The following is a 25828-nucleotide window of genomic DNA, read 5'->3' on the forward strand; positions in this document are numbered from 1 at the left end:
AAGCAGAGTTTTATCTGTTTGTGAAACACCCAATAAACTGTGAGAACATAATCCACATTAGGCTATTATTATATAGATGTTTGGCTTGATATAGACTTGCCACTAGCAAAGTCTGGAGTAGATTAGCAGCTGGTATGGTATTATTCATAGCTGTCTGGAATAAACAGCTCATATGGAATGGTGTAATTTGTGGAATATCTAGATTTCGATCCACTTTTGTTCACCTCTGTCTTGTACAGACCTGATGTTCTATGCACGTGAAAAATCACACTCTGACCAACAGAACCGAAATATGTTTTGATCCCCTCTTGGCCATTTGGCGCTGTGCGCTTGCTCAGATGGCGGCCAGCAGCCGGCCTTTCTGGAGCTGTTTGCTAACCTTCACCAGGTAAAGCGGGGGCCACACGAGGCAAAGCTGCTGCCAGCAAGCCAGGCTGATTGTCCCGCGCCGGTGCTGAGCCCCCATTGGCCAGCCGTGAGTCACACGCGCCACTGAAAAGCTCACACTGTGTAAGCGCCGGTGTGACAACCACATTTTTCAGTTCTACTGCTCGTGTTTCTGATGCACGCAGATGAACTGAGGTCTTATCCATTATAGTCTGGGCAGCCGACTACATACAGAACATGTACTGTGGATTGCAGTTGCTAAATGTCACCAGCACTGCACTGCAAAATATTTGAGTGCCCTAAGAGACCCTGAAATTTTCAGGAATAACCTGCAGTGGACACGCTATGCTATTACCGTGATTATTGAACACTTTCAAATTTTAGCCCTTCGCGCCAAAGAAAAAAACAATGTTTAATGTTGATAATCATTGGAAATGGAGAATGATTTTGCACTTCTGTTACAAAAATGTCGGTAAAAAAAAATCAGGACAGTAGCCCATTCTTTACGCGGTCATGGTGGGCAATGATGCTGCTACTTGCTTTACTGATACAGCTTGTCTCACAAGTATCATCGATTGCTGGAAAAAAGCAAACAAAAATACATCCTGAAAAGGTGTATTAACTGGTCCCTCATATGCGTTTAAGAAGCCAGAATAAAGTGTAAATGACAATGTTGGTTTTCTGAGTCTAGGAAGACAGGGAAGGGATACGTCACATCACATACAAAGTTTCCTTTCCGTTTGGCAAACTGGTTCCAGCCTCTCGTTCTTTTGGGAAGCGTGTAAGAGGAGAGTGATGCTATCGCTCTGCTGCAGTGTTTTACTAAACCTGCCTTATAGGGACAGCAGAAGACTTACCAAGGATAAAGTTTCAAGTGGACTGAACGATGACATCTTTGTTAATGCATGTCGATACATTCCATTAAAAATAAAAAGTTTCCTAAATTAAGAGTGAGTTGTACTCAAATTACATTATGTATTTCCCAACATCTTTTAATCAGAATGTATTTTCCTTATCTGGGATATGAAAACAAACGTACAAACGTAACCCTAAAATGTATCTTTGCCAGCCTTTGGTGACAAGCAAGCATTGATTTTGCCAGATATTAATTCAGATAAATGATTCATTTTGATCAGCCTTCCCTGTTATTCCCAATTTCCAAATCAATATAAGCAGTTTGCCTAGCAGTAAATTTGATATATTTGAGAATTTGACCCTGTTTCAATCCTCCGGTGCTCATTTTTCACATAGCACATTAGTTTTCTGTCTGTTATTTGTAGCATATAAATCCATTAGATATAAATTACTGGACGGCTATATCAGAGGACACAGTGCTAATTAGGCTTTGGGGAAAAGGCTCTATTAGGTTGCAAGTACTGGATCTCCATTTACGACACCGCAAATACATAGCTAAAGGATACATAAAATTAGGTTTCCGCATCTGCAACTTGCCCATGCTGCCAGGATGCCATGGAGGGATATCCAGCGTTCAGCTACAGACCAGCAGTGCAAACAAATCAATAAACCAAAATACATACAGCTACTGGAATTAAAAGGCTGGGTATTTGATTGTCAGCTTCTTAACTATTTTACAGTGTCGCGAAAAGTGTTTAAAATCAGCCAGTTTCTTGCTGCAGTCAGATCAAATGTCAGAAATCTATCTTTCCATCCATCCTAAGTAGAAACATAGCCTCTATTTAGGTTATCATGCGGTTACGTTCCGATAAACCTTTCGCAAGTCAAAAATATCGTAAGGTGAAAATATCGCAGAGCAAAAACGCATTTCAATACAGCACTCCTAACCTAATATACATTGTAGCCTAGTCTAGCCTTCCATAAAACATGCTCAGAATGCTTACATTGGCCTACATTTGGCCATTTATTTAGTCATTAATGGGAAGTGCATTTCATAATAAATATGTTGAATAAATGTGTTGAACATCCCATGTAATTTACTGACTAATGAACTGAAAGTAAAAAAAACATTTATCCATCGTAAAATGTAAATATCGTAACACGGACTATCGTAACCCAGGAGCGTCGGTATCTAATTCCTGCTGCAGTGGCCCTTCAAAGTGTGTGGCATAAAGGCGGGAATGCACACTGTAAAACAGGCAGTTCAATACCCAAAAAATGCTGCAGCAGTAGATCACTGGCAAAGGCCCGTTCAGTTCCACTGTCTGCGGCATCTCCATGGGCTGCACCACGGCTCTCCTGTCTCCAGGCTTATAGGCTCTCTGTCCTGGTTTTGCATGCATGGAGTTTGCAGATATTCTTGTGGGTTGTGGGTTGTTTTTAGTGGATGTAAAACTATACTATTATTTATTTTTGGCTCAATTTTATTTTATAAAGGCAAGTTAATCTGTTCCTACTAATTTGCATCCATCTTCCAACCATTTATTCAGCACTGTGGGGGTTGGGGGGAGCATTATAGAGGCCCAGGATGGGTAGAGAGGAAGTCAGTCCGTTGAAGGGGCACAAACACACACAATAACCAATCACAGACTATAGACAGAAATCCCAATCAGCCCTACTGCACGCGTGTGCAGTGCCAGAAGAAGCCTGCACAGGTCTAAGGGACCAGGTCTAAGGGACCAGGTCTAAGGGACCAGGTCTAAGGGACCAGGTCTAAGGGATCAGGTCTAAGGGATCAGGTCTAAGGGACCAGGTCTAAGGGACCAGGTCTAAGGGATCAGGTCTAAGGGACCAGGTCTAAGCCCCCAGGCCATGGAGGTGTGAGGCAACAATTTTGCCTATTTACCCATCATGCTGTTTTTATACTTCTTCATCGTTAATATTGACATTTTTGCACCCCATACCACTACACACTTGTGGCTAAAACTGTGGAAACACTTCAGTTTTTAACTTCATCCAACTGTTGCTCCAGTTACTTATTTAATCATCTGATGTATGATATTTGTAACATTCTTTGATTGTTTATAAACATTACCGCCAATATTCGTGTCGAATTTTTTTCAAGCGTAATGCCAAAATCACTAGATGTTTCCACAATTTTGCGCAATAGTGCATACCTGGACATGTATTTTCTACATGTGACATTCGGGCTGCAGTATAACGTATTTTTAACGTTAAGTTTAACGCTCTAAACGGGAAGTTTTCGTTAGTGAGGTGCCAGCTATGAAAAATACCTGAAATGCAGAGCCCTGCATGGCAGACTGAACACGCAATAAGTCTGAGGTTTATATGCTCTCGTCAAACAGAAAGTAATATTTCGGTAGCGCACTGTACAAGGCGCCAAGTGCCCCTCTGTCCTTGCCTCAAAGCGCACGCAAGGTGTGACTGACCTTTACCGTGTGCCCAGCTGCACACGCGACCAGGGGTGGCAGTCACCGGAGGCCCCCCCCTCTCGGCACTGCGCGGCATGGCTCCAGGCCCCCACGTCGCCTCCTTGGTGGGGCACACGTACTTAGGCAGTGACTTGTAAAACCAGGCTCCTGAACGCTTCCATACCTGATAAAAGATGAGTAGAAAGAGGAAAAAAGGGTTAAATAAAAGACATTCGTAGTCGAGAATCGGACTGTCACCTCTGGTCAACAAAATATATAAAGCCCCCCCCCCCCCCCCACCCACTGCTGGGAAAAATCTTGGCAGCTCCCCAGAAAATCTTCTTTTTTCCATCAGGGACTATTGCCAGACATAAGGAGAACTAGAAAACAATTAACCCAAAACCACCATTTTACAATTATTGCATGATTTTTACATAAGAGAACATTAGTTGGATGTATGACGGTTTCCATTTTTAAAAACTGTAACGATAAGTAAAAATTGGGCTGATTTCACTACATGGAAAAAAAAATGAGTCCAGCTATTACATAATGGACAGCTATTCACATAACCAACTGTCAGTGTCCATAGCTGGTTACATAGCCTAAAGGAGAGATTGAAATATCACGAAAGAACCATTCGTCTCACTTAAAGCAAGAAAACTTAAACTTGCGCTAAATTCAGAAACGTATTCATCCCCCACATGCAGTGATTTTCCTTTACAGGAAAAGACCCTCTTTGGAAAATGCAAATGATTTGACTCAGCAGCAAAGATTAGTTGCTTTTCAAAGAATAAACTCCATTTTAAAAAGTAATGGTTTATCCTGGAGAGTTCTCAGTAGAATATCTCATTAAGTATGGAATTAACATGTACGAGTTTATTTATTCATAAGCAGTCGGCGGGTGTGATGACCTGAAGTTTGCCAAGAACATGTATCATGTTTAATTATTTAGCAGAAGCTTAAGTTAAGGGTCTTACTCAAGGGCCCACTGGTGACATCACTGTACCAGCTATGAGATTTGAAACGTCAACTGCCAAGAGTGCACTGCATGCACAGGCACCCCTAATAACACTGAAACCAACAATGACCTGTAACGTAAGAAGTATCGATGTTAAAGGAAACGAAGACGACAACCAAATAAAAAAGGAAAACAATCCAGAACTACAGCAAGCGTCAGACACCACGTCACGGCTGCCTGGTGTTTGTCTCCCTCTAAGCACCTTCAAGAAATTTTTTGGTTTTTCAATTCCGTCCGTCTCTTTTCTCTACCCACTTGTCCTACACAGTGTCACGGGGGGGTGCGCAGCTTATATCGGCAAGATATGGGCACAAGGCAAGGAATAACCCAGCATGGGGTGCTAACTCATCACAGGGCATGCACAAAACATTCATGCAGACATTCATATACGGGAAAGCTGACAACTCTAATTCACCTTATGTTTTTGAATTGTGGGTGGGGGGGACTGGAAGAATCTCCACAATGACATGGGGGAGAACAAGGAACCTCCACACATGAAGTCAGGGCGGAGACTTGAACGCTGGTCCCAGAGGTACGAGGCAACGACACTAACCGCTGCGCCGCCCCTGTCTACAGAACATCTAACTTAATTGTGTGTGTTCTGCAGGTTAAAGGCTCATAAATGAGCTTTATAACGACATTTCTTCTTGAAGGAAATCGCACCTTTGAAATCTGGTGCAGCTGGGTCACTGAAATGCCTGGGCAGGTCTGCTGCACATCTGTAGATTTAAGTTGCAGCTTAGAGGCATGCGACGACTCCTATTGGAAATGCATTTGCTGGATGAGCGGGTAATTAGCAGGCACGTTAATTCACAGCCCGCAAGCCCCGTAAAGGTGACACTTAAATGAAACATACCCTGCAGAGCCCAGTCAATGCATCTGCACCATGTGACTCGGTCCGTGGTCCGTGAACAGACGTAATTTCTTTGTACTTCATAAAATAATGAAGATAAAAAAAGGTTCTTCGTGTCAAGCAGTGAAGCTTTAATTTGGCCAGTGAAAAAGAAATTGAAAAGGAACTTAAATCTGGATTCTGACTGGTTTAAAACTTGCAAGCTACATTAGGAAGAAAAAACAAATGGGGTAATCAATGCAAATACAGGAGGTTAATACTACGGGTTTGAGTTAAGCATTTCGATCGGCACGTGTGGTGCATATGCATGTGACGAGTCATGTGACCTGATCCAAACACTGAAGATCCATCCTCACATCACACAGCCACTAAGCACATTATTTTGATGTATAAAATAAGAATGAAAAAAATATGTGCCGGAGGAGCTGTAAATCAGAAAACAATTAAATATTTCTTTTTGTTTCAGAACTAAGAATATGCGGAAACATTTTGGCCTCATCTTCCTTAATACTTTCTCTGCGCCGGCTGGCGTGCAGTGATTGCGTCGGTACTTTGTACCCTATCATGAAAACGGCAGTTGATTCTACCAAAATGAGAAATCCAACACATTTTGATTGGTTCTTTGTCTGCCTGAATGGAGAAGCCTTGATATTTGTTATGCACGGCACAAAAGACATTTCCGAGCACGGTATTTGTTTGCTAGTTTAATTTTAGTTTAATTTTAGATTCCCTGAAACCAGATTTATCAAAGATGTAGTATGAAATAAAGAGATAAAAATTACTAAAATCTCATGACCTTGACCAGGATAAACAATTAGAATATCGATGGATGGATGGATGGATGGATTCTACAGTAAGGGGTTCATGACATCACCGTGACTCATGTTACTCAGCGACACCTCTGCTCCACCCCCTGGCCACCTCACAGCAAGGAATTTATAACTGCCAGGCAACAGGCTCCGAAATGTCAGGACTGGCAGCACCAGCTCCGAAGCTGGCTGATGGTACCATCCGCTTGCCCTTCAGCATCTCTTGGCCCCCGGTTCCTCCCTTCACGACCCCAGCAGCTCGAAGGGCAGCGCTGCCGCCATTTTCAACACGCTAATTATTTCCCCCCAGTACCAGAAGATGACTCATTCTCTCAGTCGCATTACATTGTGTGGGACGGTACACCTGGAATTCTGAGCTGAAGCCAACACGTTCGCACTGATGTGAAAATAGACAATTTCTCTCAGAAATACACTGATTAGATAGGACAGAAGGTACAGTTTGACTGGGCAGAAATCAATGTACTCACTGAGTGACATGCTGACATACTTGCTGTTGATGCATTGGCCCTCATGAAAACAGTAATGCAGTCATATGCAGGGACTTCGTTTGGGGACACGAGGAAAAAAGGCAGCAAGGGTAAAGATTTTCTGATATATTTCACCTAAAAAATGATTATAAACTCAGAGGCAGGTTTCCCAACCCAACAAAGATTGGCAAATAAATAACACAAATGTTCATCTCATTCTGACCATGATGTACTGCTGGGATATCAGAAACATGAATGCAACTCAAAACAGCAATTAGGTCATTTTAATTAAAAGCATTTTAAATTTAATGTCAATTAGGGATCGGTCAATCAAAGCATGTGCACTCTTAGCTTACCTACCGTTTGTTAAAATGATAACAAAGAAACCATGCCAAGGTATGGAAATCAGGGTAAATGTTCAACAGTGACTTAACCTTTGCAGGATATTCACACAGATATCTGTACATGCTCACAGTGCAAACCCTAGTAAGTGAAATGAAAGCACACTTTCATGCTTGGTTTTGCCAGAAGGCCTGATTTATATGTCAGAAATACATGCATGCTAGTGCCGATAGTAAGCTATGATTGTTATGAACAAATGACCCAAAGCTTTTTAATGAGGCCGCTCTGCTTGTTTTGTAAATGTCCCTGTTCATGCTGATTATGGCTCAGGACATAAAGATCTGATCTTCTCTTTAGAAGGGCATCAGCTACAAGCATCACAGGTACACTTTTTTATGGGGATAAAATCTATGTTTTTAAATAAAAATGTCCCAGCTGTACATCACTATATCCATTCATCCCTCCATCCATCCATCCATCCATCCATCTTCTGCTGCTTATCTGGAGTCGGGTCACAGGAACAGCAGTCTAAGCAGGGATTCCCAGACCTCCTTCCCCCCATCACCTCCTCCAGCTCCTCCATGGGGGGGGGATACCAAGATGTTCCCAGGCCAGGTGAGAGATATAATCTCTCCAGGGTGTCCTGGGTTTGCCCCGGCGTCTCCTCCTGGTTGGACCTGCCTGAAACACCTCCCCGGGGATAGATGTCCAAACCGCCTCAACTGGCTCCTTTCGATGCGGAGGAGCAGCAGCTCTCCTTTGAGCTCCTCCTGAATGTCCGAGCTCCTCATCCTCTCTCTAAGGCTGAACCCAGCCACTCTGCAGAGGAAGCTCATTTCCACCGAACTAGAAAATTGTGCAAATTATCATGCACATTCATTTACGCCTTCTGCATTCAATGTGCGTAAAATGTAAACAATAAACACTAAGCAATAAACAATGCAGATCTGATTAATCATTCGATCATCATGTGTCTTCTCAGCATGGAAGCATGGAGAGTCTTTGCTGCAGAATATCTGAGCATTTGGCCAGAACACCGCGTGAGTACATGCCTGGCCATGAGGTTTCCATATCTGTGGAAGGTTTCTTCAACACCAGTCAAAACAACCCTTCGCCACAGTAAATCTTTGAGACGGGACTTATTACATAGGGCCTGGTGATATTACTTACCAAGAGAAAACACTGCAAATGCTAAAGACGGGTCACTTTCTGACTATTAAGTGGAGTCTGGAGGGGAATGAAATGTGCTGGAACTTTGTGATTTATGGGTGAAGACTGAGTGACTTTAAATCTGCCTCCCCCCCCCCCCAACACACACACACACACACACACACACACACAACCACACCAGAAAGAAACGTTGTTCTCTCATCGAACACTTGTGCCTGCTTTGACATTCTGGTATAAATGTCTAATCCAGCCCTGCTTCTTGTGGGTTTTCAGATTAACCACAGACGTCCACCTTCGGCTGGAGGTGCGAGGTGACTTTTTAATTTTCATATATAAACGAGATGAACAAGAAAATGGCGTGCTTGCTTGATCTTGCATGGAGGTGAAGCTGCATCAGGTATCATTGTCGTCCAAGATAAAGCTGTACCGTACATCTTACTCTGAAATACAAGGAGAGGAAAGGCAAATACTTTTCTCTTTTCTGCGTGCAGTAAGGCAGTACAGAGTGTTACGAAGTCTGCTCAGAAGATCACAAGCACTAAGCTACCCTCCACTGACTAGCTGTACCTTAGCTGCTGCTGTAACAAGGTTTGGGCTATAATTCAGGACGACAGCCTCCCCCATCCACAAAATCTTCACGCACCTGCAGACTGGTAGGAGGGTTCGCAGCATCAGAATACTGACTATCAGATTCAAGACCAGCTTCTGTTTCAAAGGCATTTTAATTTCCAACAGCCACATTTCTCACTGCAGCCACATCCGCGGCACCTGCGCTTTATACATGTTACTGCACTTTATACAAGTCACTGTCTTGAATTGTTTTTCACTGTTTGTATTGTCTGCCACTGTCCTGTATTGATTTTGCACTGTCGATTTTTCACACTGTCTGTGTTGTCTCGCACTGTCCTTAGAGTTCCAATACAGAGTCAAGCCGAATGCCTGAGCATTCCAGTGCATCCACTGCACACTGTCTGTATTGTTTCGCACTGTCTGTGTGTTTAGAGTTCTGTAACTGAGTCGAGCTGCATGTCTGAGCGTTGAAAAAAACTTAATACAGCATACGAGAGACGGAATTAAAAAGCCCATCGCATCCTGCTTGACTGAACTTCCAAAACAAGCAACATTGGCCCTTATCAGCAAGACATCAAATGGAAACGCAAAATTCAAATACTCCTTAGCTTTACTGATGGCAGATGGCTTGAAATGCCACTTGGGAAACTCCATTGTTCTGTACAGCCGTTGTTGGACTTGACTCGCCTGACCTTATCCCACTTCCCACTGGAGGCTGAGCAAAGGCCTTAGCGTACAGAGAAAAGCACATATGTAAATGGCCCCCTTTGAATCAGCTTAAATGGTTTTGTGTGACCAACTTTTTTGCTCATGTTTTCCCAATTTAATTAATCCAGGTAGAACTAATTATTATCATACCATCTGTTTTTACATGTCTAAAAACATATGCAATGACAATGGCAACAGACACTCTCCTGCACCAAGTTTAGCAATAGAGAATGACTTACAAGACAAAAATGGAGTGAAATAAATACAAATTACTGCTGTTGATTCTAACTCTAGCCTGGATATGGGCAGCGGCGGTTAATTGAGATGTAAACAGCAGGTCTGGAATCAAGTGACATTTTATAGCATGGATTTAAGATCCTGGTTGTAAAAAATGTTTTGGCTTTCATGAGTGATATTAAAGCTCAATGCCTCTTCAGACATCCAAACAATCTGCCGTCTGAGGGTGAGATCTGAGACAGTACGGTGACCCCCCCCCCCCCGCCCCCCGCCCTGCACGTGCTCGCTCATTCAACAAGAATGCGCCGACATGCCGACCAGTGCAGCTTTAAAAGTATCACATCCTAGTTACTGACTCACATATGAATAACAGCTCGCAAGATAAGCTGCATACATGGTGCAAAAAATCATTCATAAATAAGGACCGCAGGTGCGACTGCATACAAATGCATCATAATTATGGATATTAGCGTGTTGGGAATATTGTGTAAGAAGATGCATTCATTTTCCGTAATTACTGCAGCAGCACAGGGAGCCTGGAACCTATCCGAGGAAGTGCAGGGTACAAGGTACTCGGACACCCTGGATGGAATGCCAGTCTATGACAGGGCATGCACAAACACACGCGCTCAAACACACACACACACACATGCATGCGTGTCCGACATATGAGAATGTGTGCAAAAAACATGCAAACTGCACAAACACTGACCCCCTTCGTGATTTAGTGAAGGTCCAAGCCTCACGTGTCGCCCCAGTGTCTGTGCAGCAGTTTCATTTCGCATGTTAGTAACAGAAATGTTACACATTTCATATCTGAGAATGAGTCTATATGAAGCGCTACTTATTTATTTAACCCTGTGTCTACCACATTTAACATAAAACATACGTCAAACAGATATAGCTTGAAAAAACAGGTATCTTAGGTTTTTTTTATACCAAATTGCTAAGCTCTAAACACATACTGTGAATGTTCACAGTTAATTTTTATTATCTTTCACACCAGTGATAAGAGCAATTATTTTAATTGCACATATACAAAGTGAGCGATTTTGCAAACACCTAGGATGTAAACAGAAATAATGGGCCATTTGTAGAGAGATGCCACACAATCAGGTGGGTAACAATGAAACTGTAAGGAAAATTCATGTTTAAACTGGATTTCCAGCTAAACTGGAACTGGATTTCTTTTGCCGTAACACCGATTCCATCAGAGAAGGTTATACATACTGGCTTATATCATTTACATTTTACCTTTTCGTAGATCTGCTAATTAAACTAATCTAACTAAAGCAGGGATGGTCAGTCTTATCCGCAAAGGGTCGGTGTGTATGCAGTTTTTCGCTGCAACTCCCTAATCGGATTATTAATTAGAGGACTGATGGGCTGAAAAGTCGTCACACCTGGGTTTGAACAGCTGACCTACAGGTTACCCCCAAAAACCTGCACACACACCAGCCCTTTGCGGATAAGACTGGCTACTCCTGACCTAAAGTAAAAAAAGTCCAAAGACAGGCACCATTCCCTCCTACACAGTATGTTGTCTGTGATCTTAGTATCTTCAGTTGGTTTGCTCCCCCATTTCAGAGTAAACCCCATAGCAAGGCTGTAAGAGACACAGTGTGCGTATGGTCCTGCCTGCATGAGTAAAGATGCCCTTCACTGAGAGCATGTATGGAACAGCCTGCAGCTGCAACGGTGGGCTCTGAATATGTTACCTTTCCAAGTAGTTGCTTGAAGCTTAATAAAATAAATCATTTTCCAACGTTGTCCAATGCTGAATAAAATCAGGATCTGCCGTCCGAGGGCTGTGAACCGTGCTGCATTTGCACCTGTTAGCCTGTTTTAATTAGTCAAATTAGTGGCCAACTTCACAATGCCCATCATAGCATTCTGGCACTAATGTATAGCTCAAAAACTGCTTTACTAACTCGGGAGCATTCTGGGTGAACCCTCCCTGTCTGTAAAACATTCACAGGCAACATGTGTTTGTAATTATTCCGGAATATGGATCAGTTACTTGTTTTACCTTATCAGTTAATAAACTTCAAAAACCTTATTTATGAATAGTATTTTAAACAGCTTGCTATAATTACATAGGCAATGTTTGTTCTTTTAGTCGGAACACATCAACCAATCATTATCAGACTTGGTTTATTGCACAAACATTTCATTTCATTGGGTGATGATTCAAAGGTTTATATAACAAAAGCGTATACATAACTATATTTAAATTGCTTGCGTTCATTTTTAATGCACTGGAGTCTCGACATTTTTTTCCCCTCTTTGATAAATGAATGTTAGATTTACCTGCCAGTTTCACCCACAGCCTGTTGCCACAGTGTCCAGATAAGCAAAGAAATGTAGGACTTCCTTCTAGTAGAGTATTAAAGGAATTTATCCTGCAGCACCAAAAGTATCTGCGATATGCTCAGTTCTCTTTCATTAAGAATCTGCTTTATATATTTCTTTGGGTAGCCTGTGTCTTTGTGTGCGATGGAGCAAGAATTTCAGCTAAGAGGAAGCGCGCATGGTTTCATGAACAAGTTCACTTTAAGAGTTCAGCTGCAATTACACAATACAATCAAAGATTTTAACCTGGAAACACCACGCATTTGAGTATCAACTGCATTGTCTTACCAAATGTAGACAGTTATCCAAACCATTTTATATTATGCTTATCCATGGGAGGGTCGTGCTGTACACAATTATCATTAGACTAATTACAATAGCAATTACAATTGCGTAACTAGATCTAGTTTAAGCTTTTCCTGGCTGGATTTTGTCTACCTACACGCCTTCACAGATCTTCGAAAGTAGCAATTGAAATGGAAATTTCTCTATACAAAGTTCCTCCGCCATTTTAATTATCGGAACGATAAAATTTATATGTGAGAGCCAGTGTCTCGTGAAATTAGTTTTGACGGCAGTCTGCACAGACTGTGGGAGAAACCTGTGCAGCAACAGATCGTCCAGGCTCCATGAGAGCCACCAAACGCAGAATCTGCCAAGGAGAGGACGCTTCTGGGTAAAGGACATACCTGGAGGTGTAATGGAATATCGGAAGCCAATTAATTTTGTCCAAATTCTTTCTTGCACTTAAGACACAATCTTTCAGCTTTAATTAAGATGCATTCTTTCATTTTTTTTCTTTACAGAGCAGTAAAAGAGCTACATGTATGTTACATGAATCTTATTGAGAGTTCAGTATCATGCAATATTCTGGATTGGCATCTCATCCAAGGAGTCCTCAGTCTTGCGTTCCACGTTTCCTGAGACAGGTATTAAGGGTAAGTGCAGCTCAGAAGAGATCTTTACTGACCCAAGCTGAACTGGAGGCTGTTTATGCTTAATTAATGGTCTGGATTTGCCTGTAGTCTCTACCTGTATGACCTTCAACTCTGTTCCCAGTGACCTACTCTGTTTTTCAGGATATTAGCCTGGTTGCCCAGCCATATTAGCGATACTTTTCATTTTATATTTTTAAAATAAATCCGGGGATTAACAATGGAGGGGTCAGTTAGGTCTGGGAACTTTGAAGGCAAATAGCACTATACCCACAGCACACAGGCTGCCTGGATATTCCCTCTGAATAGAAAGAATTCACAGGAATCCTAATTGAATCTCTCTAGGCAGGCTGTGGGACATAAGTATAGTATTAATATTGTCAATCAGTTATAATATAGCTTGATTAAATATTACTGGAGACCTAACGTTTTGCAGAGCATTTGTACCATTCCGACCAGCAATGCTTGCTTAGTATTTTGGACGAGCAACAACGCTGAAATCAAAGTAACACGCAGTAAATATCCTGCTCCTTATTTCATATTTACTGTATTGTTCTTTCCGTTTTCTGTCTCCTGGTAACAGCATTAATAAGACCGGTATTTAATTCGCAGCTAAACAAGAATCACAAATCTATTTCCTGGCTTTGCATTCCAATACTTGATTATACTCAAATAAAAACAATTTTAGAGACATAACTTAATGCACCCAGAGTTTTATTGCCTAGCTGACAGTGCAGCTCATGTCTCTCTCGGGCATTACATTTGCATTGTCAAACAGGAACTTCTTTCCAAAATATGATCGCTAAAAACGGTCTGGCCACCAGCACTAACATCCTTAAGTGATACTGATTTGCACTGGAATGATAAGCAAATTACTTCGGAAATATTGTGAGTCTTCATCCCATCCATCCATCCATCCATCCATCTTATGCTACTCAGGGTTGCAGGGGTTCCGGGACCTATCCCAGAGGCTGTGGGCACAAGGCAGGGGATGACCCAGGATGGGGCGCTAAACCAACCCAGGGCACACTCACACTCACACATCATTCACTCATACACCATTCACACCAATTGGCCATTTGATAACTCAAATTAACCTCAGCATGTTTTTGGACTGTGGGGGGGGGGGGGGGGGGACAGGAGTACCTGGGGGAAACCCCATGATGACACGAGGGGAAGATGCGCATGGAGATCTTGGTAATTAAACAGATTTTGTTTCATTAGGTAGAAAAATCACAAAAGCTGGCCAGACTTGAACTAAGATTAAATTACATACATGATAAGGTAGTATATTATAGTATAGCATAGTATATAATTCATAGACCTAATAAAATTTGATGCAGTATTAATAAGCAGGCTAGCATGTCCTGTGACCGGAGCCACGACTCTAGCGAAACTTTGTGGTCTTTGTCCGACACTGGAAATTTGTCTGCGACAGTAAAATCACTAGAAAAGTTGTTTGCTGTAAGGCCAGCTTAAGGCAGCTTATGGTTCAGCTCCATTTTTGAAAAAAATCTCAAAATCAAAATGGTTTTCGCTGAATTAACTAACACTTCCAATAATTCTGGAAGCTTCTTTTCTTCCGGAATCACTGGCTCTGAGCTTCTGCAGCTCCGATCCATTTACAGCATCCTTCTGTCAGGAGACGCCCGAGCATCACCAAGGACGCCAGCCACCCGGCTCCTGCCCTCTTCATACCCACTGCCCTCCGCTAAACGCTACAGGAGCATCTCCACCTGCACCACGCGCTTCAGGGACGGCATCTTCCCACAAGCGATCAGGACTGTAAACACCCTGTGACTGACACCTAACCCCGAAAACAGCAGAGGGGTAATGAGTCAGTCGCAGGTCCTGAAACGCCTACAAAACCTTGCTGAGAACATGAGATGCATTTTTAAGAATAAATGTAATAAAACTAATAAAGGATGTGAAATTGCGTGGAACTGAAATTATACTTATTTAATTTTTTATCTCATGTTATTGCTTTTGGTTTTTTTTTTTTTTTAACCAGAGAGCTGATGGATCCAGACAAATAGGTACCACAATGCAGACAGCGAAACCAGGATCTGACAGGATCCTGCAGAAATTAAGAGCTGATTATATCGTAACAAACAGCACAGTACTGCACTGGTCTCCTCCCATATGACACCCCACAATACTGTGTCGTAATAGGAACGACTCCACACCATCCACAGCATGAATTTCATACAATATTATATACACATGCAGTGTGCTTACAAACAACTAACAACTGAAATTAAACTGCAAGCAAAACAAATATAAAAGACAATTGCGGATAGAAAACATCCATTAGGCAACGGCCTTGCATTGGGTGGAAAACAGCTAAACTCAGATCAGTGCAAAGAAGCGAAAATCACACTGACATAAACAAACACGGGGGTGAAGTGAGCTATTGCAGTGCAGTGTCATGTCAGTGATCACTCTAAATGGAACGGCATGATGCTCATAAGGAAATGGCAGTTACTTCCAGGCCAAATCTGCACACACGGAATTGGATCACATATATTACTGACAAACCTAGTTAGCGAGGGAGGCAACCCTCAATCACACCCTGCTTATTATTCAAACCAGGGCTGCAAAATTGCCGCAAAAAAAAAACAAACAAAATAAATATTAGGGAAATAATACGAAGTCATTATCACTGGATGATTTCCAGCAGTGGGTGTAAATGGCCCCGTTCGATCTTACAGATCCATGCTGGCAGGAGTACCTTGAGCAGTCACTGAACCGGGAGCCACACTGAGTACCTGCACGATATCGCGGTCCCTGGGTGACACACGTGCAGCCCCCTACAAATGGGGCTATTTGTCATGTACAGGCCCCGTGTGACACGCCGAGTCCAATGCAGGGCTGGCAGAGGGAGAACACATAGAGCCTTCGAGGCGTGGGTGCGATAGTGTTGGTGGTGTGGGGGGGGGATGCGCCCTTTACTAAACCAAATAAACAATTATAACGGATCCTAAGGCGATACGCATCCGGTATCTCAGGATGTTATGAACAGAAGGGCCTGCTTGCAAAAACGCAGCTATGTTCGGTTAAGAAGGGAATGGAAAGAAATAAGAAGATGAGAGAATAGCATGTCCACCTTGCATGTGCACCCCAAACACAGCACGGCCAACAATCACACTATTGATCTCTCTGCCAGCTAAAAAGAAAAAAAAACGCTGGCTGTTAACGAATCAAAAACTAACAGGATCTTCAGATGTGAGGCACAAAGCACAGGACTGATAAACCGTAGCGCCGTGTGCTACACTGAAGTGGGCAGGCATAGCGTACAGGCCTGACTTCCCATCATCCCTTGTGGCAAACTGTCAGTGTAAAAATAGTCCAACCGCGAGCAGGACTGGGTGCGTGTATGGGTAAGGCGTGAGTGTGTTGGGGCTGTGAAGGAACAAAAGCTCTGCTTTGTGATGGAGCTAGTGCTGGAGAGCGAGGTGAACAATCATGATTGTCTTTTTAAAGACAATAAAGAGCACTGTTCCATTTTTAAACCTTGTCTCTGCCTCCATTCATTCTGCCACCTGCCGCTCCTTCCCACCCGCAATGCTACAATTCTTTTTTTCAAGGTAGAGTGCCCTGAAAGGATATACACTCTTTGGCTCTGACAGTGGAAGCTTTTCCTGAACATACAGTGGGTGAAAGGCATGCTCTCAGAAAAGGCGATTGCATGAAAGGTCAAAATCCTGAAGAACATGTTTCTGAGGAACATCAGGACATAACAGAACCTGATAACAAAGCTGCAGCACAACAAACTTCTAATGCTATCTCGCTGGGCAGAAAAGCAGCCCAGCTTAACTGGATTTCCTTAGCATGCACATGGTGCATAATTAGGTCAATAACATTAGGCTGTCGTTCGATTTCACATTTCTGCAAAGGAGATAAAGCCTGGAGCAGCAGCGTTCGATAAGGCATGGAAGACACACTTCAGCTCTACAACATGAATACACTCCCATTCTTTTGCATGTATATGTTACACTGTTTAAGCACACAAGGGCACAGATTAGGGTATAAATGGTAGGAAGAAGGGCGGCATGATGGTGCAGTGGTTAGCACTGTTGCCTCACACCCCTGGGACCCGGGTTCGAGTCTCCGCCTGGGTTACATGTGTGTGGAGTTTGCATGTTCTCCCCATGTCGTCATGGGGTTTCCTCCGGGTACTCCGGTTTCCCCCCACAGTCCAAAAACATGCTGAGGCTAATTGGAGTTACTTAGTTGCCCGTAGGTGTGCGTGTGTGAGTGAATGGTGTGTGAGTGTGCCCTGCGATGGGCTGGCCCCCCATCCTGGGTTGTTCCCTGCCTCATGCCCATTGCTTCCGGGATAGGCTCCGGACCCCCCGCAACCCAGTAGGATAAGCGGTTTGGAAAATGGATGGATGGTAGGAAGAAATCCCCACCCATATTCTAGGTGTTCCATACGTGTTTATGGAGGGCAGATTTGATTCCTACTTGAAACCAAAATTACACCCTTGGAATGATCCAACTGAGCACAAATTCTGTTTCGTCATTTTTCTTTCTTACAACTGACATCAGGGTATAGATTATTCAAGATTTTGCACACATGCAAAATGAATGAATGTTACATTTATATAGCGCTTTTCAAGACATCAAAAGCGCTTCATAGAACCAATGGGGAACCACTACAACCACCAGGGGGCCCCCACCTGGATGATGCGACGGCAGCCATTCTGCACCAGTACGCTCACCACAGAGTAGCTGAGGTGGTGAGGGGGCAGGAGAGAATTCACCAGTTACATACAGGAGATGATTTGGAGGCCAGATCCGATAAGGCCACATTAGGACGGCACCATTATTACAGCCCAGTGTCCCCATGACAACACTAGGGCATTGGGATCCACAAAGACCACAGGACAGGTTAACCCGCTGGCCACACCAACACCTCTTCCAGCAGAAACCCAGCTTTCCCAGTTGGTCTACTATCTAAATACTGGCCAAAGTCAAACCTGCCTGGCTTCAGGTGGATTACCTGGGCTAGACTGCAGTTGGTTTGGCTGTTAATAATGATCAACAAATTTATATTATGCAATAAAAGGAAACAAAATGCAAAAAATGAAATACGGAACATTTTTTTCTTTACTCTTTACTTGGTCTTTAATTGGGATTGACGTGGAGCCTCCGACATCAAACTCCAGGAAGTGCACAACTTCGAGAACTTCCCCCAGTCTATTACCTTCTCCGCCCTAGCCAGGAAGACACAGCAGTGTCTTTACTTCCCTAGGAGACTAAAGAAAGCCTATCACCTCAGATCCTGACCACCTACTGCTGATGTATAACCGAGAGCATCTAAACCTCCTGTGTCATGGTGTAGTATAACAGCTGTTCTGTCTCCAGCAACCCTACATCAAGAACCTTCGGCATAAACAATCCTTGAATAGGGCACGCAACATCATTGGAGACTCCTCCCACCCAAGCCATAGACTGGTTACCCTACTCCCACCCAGGAGGAGGAACACAAGCCGCTGGTCCCATACCAGCTGGCTGCTTCTTCTCCCAGCTGTCTCCCAACACCATCACTAATGTACAACTAATCCTCCTAATTTCACAATTATTTAAATTCACTGTATAAATACATACATAACTTTTAGCATTCTTAATTTTTGATTGCATTCACAGATGAAAAATGGTCCCCACATCAAAAAAAAAAAAACAGGTTTTTACAACACTGTGGGGAACATTAGGTCCCCACAATGTAATACTAACCTAACCCACACACACACAGAACTCTCATTCTTCTTTACTGCAATCATAGATGCTGCATATACTCATTATTTACACCACGCCAAGTATAGATGCATAGTTTTCTATTTATTTATCAGACAAGTATATATTGTAAGCTCTTTCTAGCACTTCTGCACTATTTCACACTTTCAGATTAGATGCCAAACTGCATTGTGTTGTACATTTCCAGTACTTCGGGCAAAAACAATAAAGTTGAATTTAATCTAATCTCTGTCACTTTCAAAGTAGAGTAAAATTCATGGCTGAGCCGGAACATGTAGCTGCTCGTTTCTCTCTGTTGCAGAAGCTTTATAAATCTGCCTGTGACTTTTTAAACACTTTTGTAGTTTTTTTTTTCCCGACGTTACATCATATTGTAGCAGACAGAATGGAACACCCCATTGCACTCCATTACTATGATGATCTAGCGGGAGAATCTCCGGAAAAACAAATCTCCGCAACTTCGCCATGACTCACGGAGCATGTGAGGCCGTTTTCAATAAGACCGATCATCTTGATAAGGAGTCACACTTAACTTGGGGGCGACAGTGATGAAGAGAGACCCCTCCCCCCCAGCTCCCAGCACTAATGGCATGGAATGCACTGATAACATCAATACAATCGGTAACTGGTGGGCTAGGGATGGATCGGTCTTTCTTCCAGCTTGTTTAAGGAAAGTGTAATAAGGAAAGCACTTCCAGTGCTTCTGGAAGTGAGCGTGATAGTTCACAAGAGGCCAGTGGTCGTGCCGTCAGAATCAATCAGAGAGTCAGCGAGCTGAGGGCTGCAGATCAGCACGAATCTGGAGCTGATGCTTAACCAGCAGCTAAACTCAAAAATCAATTACGCAATATGCGAGAGAAAAAAGCTACGCTTAATCAGGCCCAAGAAACACCTTCTACTTACAGTGATTCCCGAAGGTTTATTTTTCCAGCACACTTAGGTGCGGGCGGCGCTTGCAAGAACAACATATGTTAATCACAGGCAATCATAAGCAATCACGAAACAAGCATTTAAATCAGTAACCAAAAAAAAAAACAGAGGCTGACTTGTTCTTGACTCACCCATAATTTGTTCTAAATTTTGCTAGAGGGCAGAACTCCATACACTTAGCGGAACACATTTTAATTTCCTGCGTATTTTTTCCTTCGTCTAGGTTTCCCTCATACCAAAGGACCAACGATTCCCCAGAGCAACGGTCCCTCTCTTTCACATAAAAGCAATTTTAATATTAGAAATTTCAAAATCTTAAAATTAATACTAACAATAACATGTTAATGCTCAGAAAGACAAATTTTGCAGATGAGTTTGGTGATAAACAGGTTAGATATTATTTAAAGCGAAGGTTTAACGTTTCCAATGCGAGTCTGCTTTGATGAGTATTCACGATTGACGATGGAGTATTTGATGACTGAGATTAGCGCAGTAAGAAACACATAATCATTCCTTTCTTTTAGGATTCCCTTACCAGCAATGGAGATCATCACCAGCACTTTGCTCTTGTGAGCCTGACTGAAGAATAATACTAAGGGAAGGTTCACAAAACGCATCACCGGAAATGTCTTAAAGCGAAGGTGGTATGAGGAATAATGAAAATGAGCAGACGCACACCTCTGCGAATCTCTGCGCATCTCTGCGCGCCTTTCACTCCCTGACCTTTCCGACTGCCTGACAAAGGAAGGCGTCTGGTTGTATTAAAGGGCTCTACCAACACGTAGCCATACTAATCCAGGGGACGGACTACAAACGACCCCTCAGACGAAGACAAACTTCCAGGTAGTTCCTGGAACTGAAATACAAATACGCAATATTAAATGCTAGCTCAAATACTTACGGCACAGCCCTTTAGAAGCACGAATTCTGATCTTTTCAGACTACTGCCTGCTTGTGAAAAAGTGTCAGAATTTCACAGTGATTTTCTCAAACCAGTCATGGTCAAGTTAACAGCACTGAACCAAACCGAACTGAACCATGCATTGCTGCAGAAGAACTATACATATAAGAATATATGCCTGAATCACATGTAGACCAGGCTGCGGATTTCACGTCCAGTTCAAGAAATCCATCTTCATGCAATTTGGATGCACCCTGCATTTTACTCCACTTCTGCACATTAACGCAAAAAAAAAAAAAATCACTAATTTGCACGAAAATGGATGAAATGATATTCTAAAAAACCTCCATGATTGACATTTTTTAAGATCCTTTCAATTAAAAAAAAAAAAAAACAACATCATTGTCTCTACTACCACGCAAGGTGTCGACACGAATAATGAATTTTTGTTGTTCTGGCGCAAACTACTTTTTTGAGCTGTGGACGTGCATGAAGACAACGTCAAAAGAACGTTCCAAACAAAGCTGGTCAGTATCGGCCGGTCGTTCTCTAATCACCCTTCAACAGCCTCAATGCCACTGCAAACATGACACTTCAAATTGCTTCCTGAACTGCAAAGGCATTGGCTGTCTGTGTGGCAGCTAATGAGAGCAAAGGTCACTGAAAGGACACACATCCACCAATTAAAAGCTTCACACGCAAATATAACTGTATAATAGCCTATGATATTTAAAAAGTCATATTTAACCTTTTTTCCCCTTACATTTCAGACCCACTTTTTAATATTATCATCCAACACAGCCTAGACACATGCAGGGAGATCGTCGGAATGCATCCCATCATGCTGTGTGGCGCTAATGCGTCGCTCAACTTTTGCTTAAGTTTTGTCAAACACTTAAATTCAGGGTAAAGGGAATGAAATCTGTATCATCCGTGCTGGATGCATAAAATTCTGCAGTCCGCATTTACACAGCACCTTCCCCACGTCCTTTACTTTCAAATTTATATACAAATGAGTTTTCTGTGTACATCCAAATCTCGCCAGATCTTGTGATTTATAAGCAATAATGAACTAAGACTGCATATGAAAAGGGCCTTTCTTTGTGCCAAAACAGGGGAAGATCCTCAGCTGTGGATGCTACTGGTTAGACATGCTTGGTTAATGGACTGTGAACCTGCAGAAGCCTTTCTTATCTGTGTCTATTCAAACAGCACAAATTCATTGTGAGAATCAGAATATTTGCTAGCTTATACAATCAGAAAAAAACAGCGGAAAACCAAGACCTTCTTTTGAGGGGGGATGTTCCAAATGTGCCTTTGAACATATTCCAAACATCCAGGCTGCATATTGTAATATAAACCTATTGAATATTTAGTAGACGTATAACACACGCTCATGAGAGTATTATTTACACAAAAATGTTCTGAGGGCAGAACAAAATATAATTGTTTTAGAGCGATAACCAATCAGATTATAGAGGAGGTGGGACCAACCACCTCCTCTAATTGCCTGGACCCACCTCCTCTACAAAATGATTATCTCTCTGAACCAATCATATTTCGTCAGTGACATCGTGTGTCCGCATGTGTTACCCCTTCTGAGACCCTGGTACAGTCTTTCAACAAGTCAGCGTGAAACCTTCAGTACATGAGTCTATGGACTGCCTACGTCAGGTTGAGGTCCTCCTGTGACCAGCCAGATCCCCCAATCTTTCCCCAATCAAACACATGTGTGAAATCAGCCTGGACGTCAACTCAGACCCAGTGCCAATGTGCAGGATCTCGAGGGCCAGTTACAACAGCTGTGAGCCGATTCGCCTCAGGAGAGGATACAACAGCTGTACTAGTCCCTCTCACACTGTATCGCCTCATGTATCCAGGCCCAGGGGGCTGCCACACCCTACTGACCTGGGATCAGCACTGTGCCCATACTGCCAACTCTGTTGCCCGTTTGATCTGATATTATAGTCATTGCGATGCAGTCACATGACCTTTCACCATGTGCAGATTCATGTCATTTCCACCACTCCGTCTGGGTGCTTACCTTTGTTACTGAGTGTACATCCACATCATGTCTTGAATGTAAGGTAATAGGGCCTTGGTTAATGACCCATGGCCAGGTTATCATCAATAATGGGCCAAAATCTCCAGCATATTCCAAATGGGCATCACTTTGATGCACAATGTGCAGAGATTGGTTTATAGAAAGACAAATTATGCCGTTCAAACGGAATAGCTCTACAGGTAAATTGTAAAGCAGCTACAGGGATTTGGTTTTTACAAAGAATACCTTCATTAGTGGCATACAAACATATAAATGAAATCAGAAATGTAAAATGAATGGATTTACTATTCTGGGAATTACTTACTAGAAATACAAGACCTTTCTTCGATGTCAGAAAATAAGGATAATGTTCACACCCAATGTTTACTTGGAATAAAAAGAACCAATCCCGTTCATGGACTGGAAAATTGAAACTATGGCAATCATTTGTTTGGCCTAAGCAACTGTTTGGTGTATAAAAGAAATTAAACTTTGTTCCACTGGCTTTATTATTTGTAAAGCAAGACAGACCCTAAGATTACATAACTCTGAGCATGATCCAAACCAAAAAATGAATTAGAGAGAATTCCAGATTAATTTACCATTAATATTTCTGAAATGTCCAGGCAATTCCTCCCAGATTTAGGTATATCTTAAACGTACCACAATACAATCCAAATCATATAATATCCATATCAAAGTTTACCTTAAAATACATAAATTTTGAAAACAGTTTCATATAATGCTGCAAAGTTTTACATTACAATTATGGAAAGTAGTTTTCTAAAACAAACTTTCAAACCACTTTGTGAAAGTGGGCATTTAACATCCGACATTACTTTATAAACAGTGTTGCCAGACCCTTTCAAACACCTCTCAGAAAATCACCCGACCACAGCATGTTTGTTTAGGTTTTTTTTTAACAGCACTGCGTCATATGGCGTGAAGATGCATGTTTTTCATGTACTGATTACTGGGGTGCTGTTGGCTGCACTGCAGTGACACTCACCTCTCTTTGCTCACTGCAAATCTTGCACAGCCACTGCGGTCTCTTCTGACCACGCAGACTCTCTACTCCACACTTGGTGCAGACTTTCTGAAGGTAGAGTGGTAACAGGGACAGGAAATCTGAGCAAAATACTAAAATGCAGTGAAGTCATACAGTGAAGAGAACTCAAATACAGTGAAGTCATATAATGAAGACACAGACAAATACAGTGTATTTGTGTATAGTGAAGACATACAAATACAGTGAGGTCATATAGTGAAGACGTACTCAAATGCAGTGAATTTCACAGAAATACAAACTGACATGTTGATCTTTCTGATAACACTATGGGAAATTTAGATACCAGTTTGTTTAACTGTGGGAGGGGACCCAACAACCTGGAGGAGACCTGTAATGTGAGGGGAGATCACTCGAAATCCACAAACGCAGAGCAGAGGTGTGATTCAAACCCACCAGTGCTTCCATAAATCCATATTAATTAACAAATGAATGAGGTGGGGTTGGGCCATTAGCCTAACAATTTCTAATCAGACACAAATAAACCTAGATTGTTTATGGCATAAAGACTCATTTTTTTCTAAGGCCAAAGAAGAACAAACAACATCATGACAGCAATTAACTTCGACAAAACACAACTGTTCTCACAGAACTGGATACATTAAAACAGCTGGATTCCAATGACAGGCTGTCAAAATAGGGACAAATGCGATTTTTCTAGGAAAAATACACCAAAGGGTTCATAATTATGTCTTTTAAGTCTGGAAAAATCGCCGGGAACCCACGGAACCCTTTCCTAGGATTTCCCACTATCTCACATCTCTTTGTCAGGCGAGCTCCGACTGCAATTAAATGCTACGAAGAGACTTTGCTGGAGAATTCCATTTAATCTCAAAGCTGCCAAAAACAGAAGTCGCCAGCTTGCCCTGCTCCACTGTAAATGCACTAGAAAGGCTGGAAAATACTGACATGCCATTCTCAGACATGCTGTCAGATAAAAAGAGCATCAGCCGATAGTCAACATCGCAAACTACAGTAAAAATCCATTTTCGGGCAACAAGGTATCATCGGTTATCAAAAAAAAAATTAAAAAAAAATTAACCGACATATTACTGCATCCATGTCATGAATCTAAAGACGCGTAATTTAGTGTTGGAGGCGAGTCGTGGTGCTATAACGTGAAACGGATTTTAACATACTAAACGTGGCTGTATTTTACACGACACGCAGCTAGTTGTATATGTCGTCTTTTACTTTGCTAGCTGTTTATCACTTCGTCAAACTTACAACCTGAACGAATCAAGTCTGATCATGAAAAACGGGGCTCGCAGGTAAGAAATTCAGCATTGAACAGAACGTCACCTAATGCGGGAAAACAATATAAATCATCTAACACAAACTAATTCACTACTGCTTGTTTACCTAAATAGATGCCATTTCCCCCCTTGAATTTCCAGTGGCCCCTGGCGATCACAGTTTATTTCCAGGGCCTGGTCTCTCACCTGTCTCCAAACTCTGCTCCTAAACACGAGGGCACCATATGTCCCACACTGCCCTCTGATTACACACGGCGACCTGGGGAGTCCCAGTGATTCACCTCCAGCCATCTGGGCTCAGTGAGACCAGGAAGGCGGCAGGTAATCACACTTCTGCCAGCGGGAATGCTTGCAAACATCCCTTTTGCTCAAAACCTTCAGCTGTGCAGCAGTGAATTTTGATAGTTGTGATCTACTGCCATCTTGTGGCGATCATAAGATAATAATTTAAGGGCTTTCAAATGGTTTTTTAACATAAGAGGAACACTCATACGGTAACATGCCAGTTTCTATAGCACGGTAAGACGAAGTTTTGCATTAAAACTAAAGTGTTTAACATTGAAAAATATGACACTGGCGAGCTTAATGCGCGTTTTACTAACGTGAATTCATTTTTAATTTCTATGGTTAACAGATATATTTTTATGATGGGGGGGTAAAAAACTGTGCTTTACAACCTTGGTGAAAGATTTATGTGAGCCATACAAACTGAAGA

The 25828-nt window shown here is 42.3% G+C and overlaps 1 protein-coding gene across 4 annotated transcripts in view; it reads right to left on the reverse strand.

Annotated features, from left to right (window-relative positions):
* The window catches only part of LOC125713506 (rab effector Noc2-like), a 71882-nt gene that overhangs the window by 35591 nt on the left and 10463 nt on the right, over positions 1-25828 (reverse strand). For all 4 annotated transcript variants that reach the window (XR_007383606.1, XM_048984708.1, XM_048984709.1 and 1 more), the window contains exons 6-7: positions 23801-23887; positions 3693-3858 (exon numbers count right to left, since the gene is read on the reverse strand). Coding sequence is in view for 3 of the 4 variants with exons in the window: in XM_048984708.1 (XP_048840665.1) it covers positions 3693-3858; positions 23801-23887 (253 nt within the window). In the remaining variant the exon portion in view is untranslated. The remainder of the gene's footprint in view (positions 1-3692; positions 3859-23800; positions 23888-25828) is intronic.

Source organism: Brienomyrus brachyistius, chromosome 18 (genome assembly GCF_023856365.1).
Source record: "Brienomyrus brachyistius isolate T26 chromosome 18, BBRACH_0.4, whole genome shotgun sequence".
NCBI classification, from domain to species: Eukaryota; Metazoa; Chordata; class Actinopteri; order Osteoglossiformes; family Mormyridae; genus Brienomyrus; species Brienomyrus brachyistius.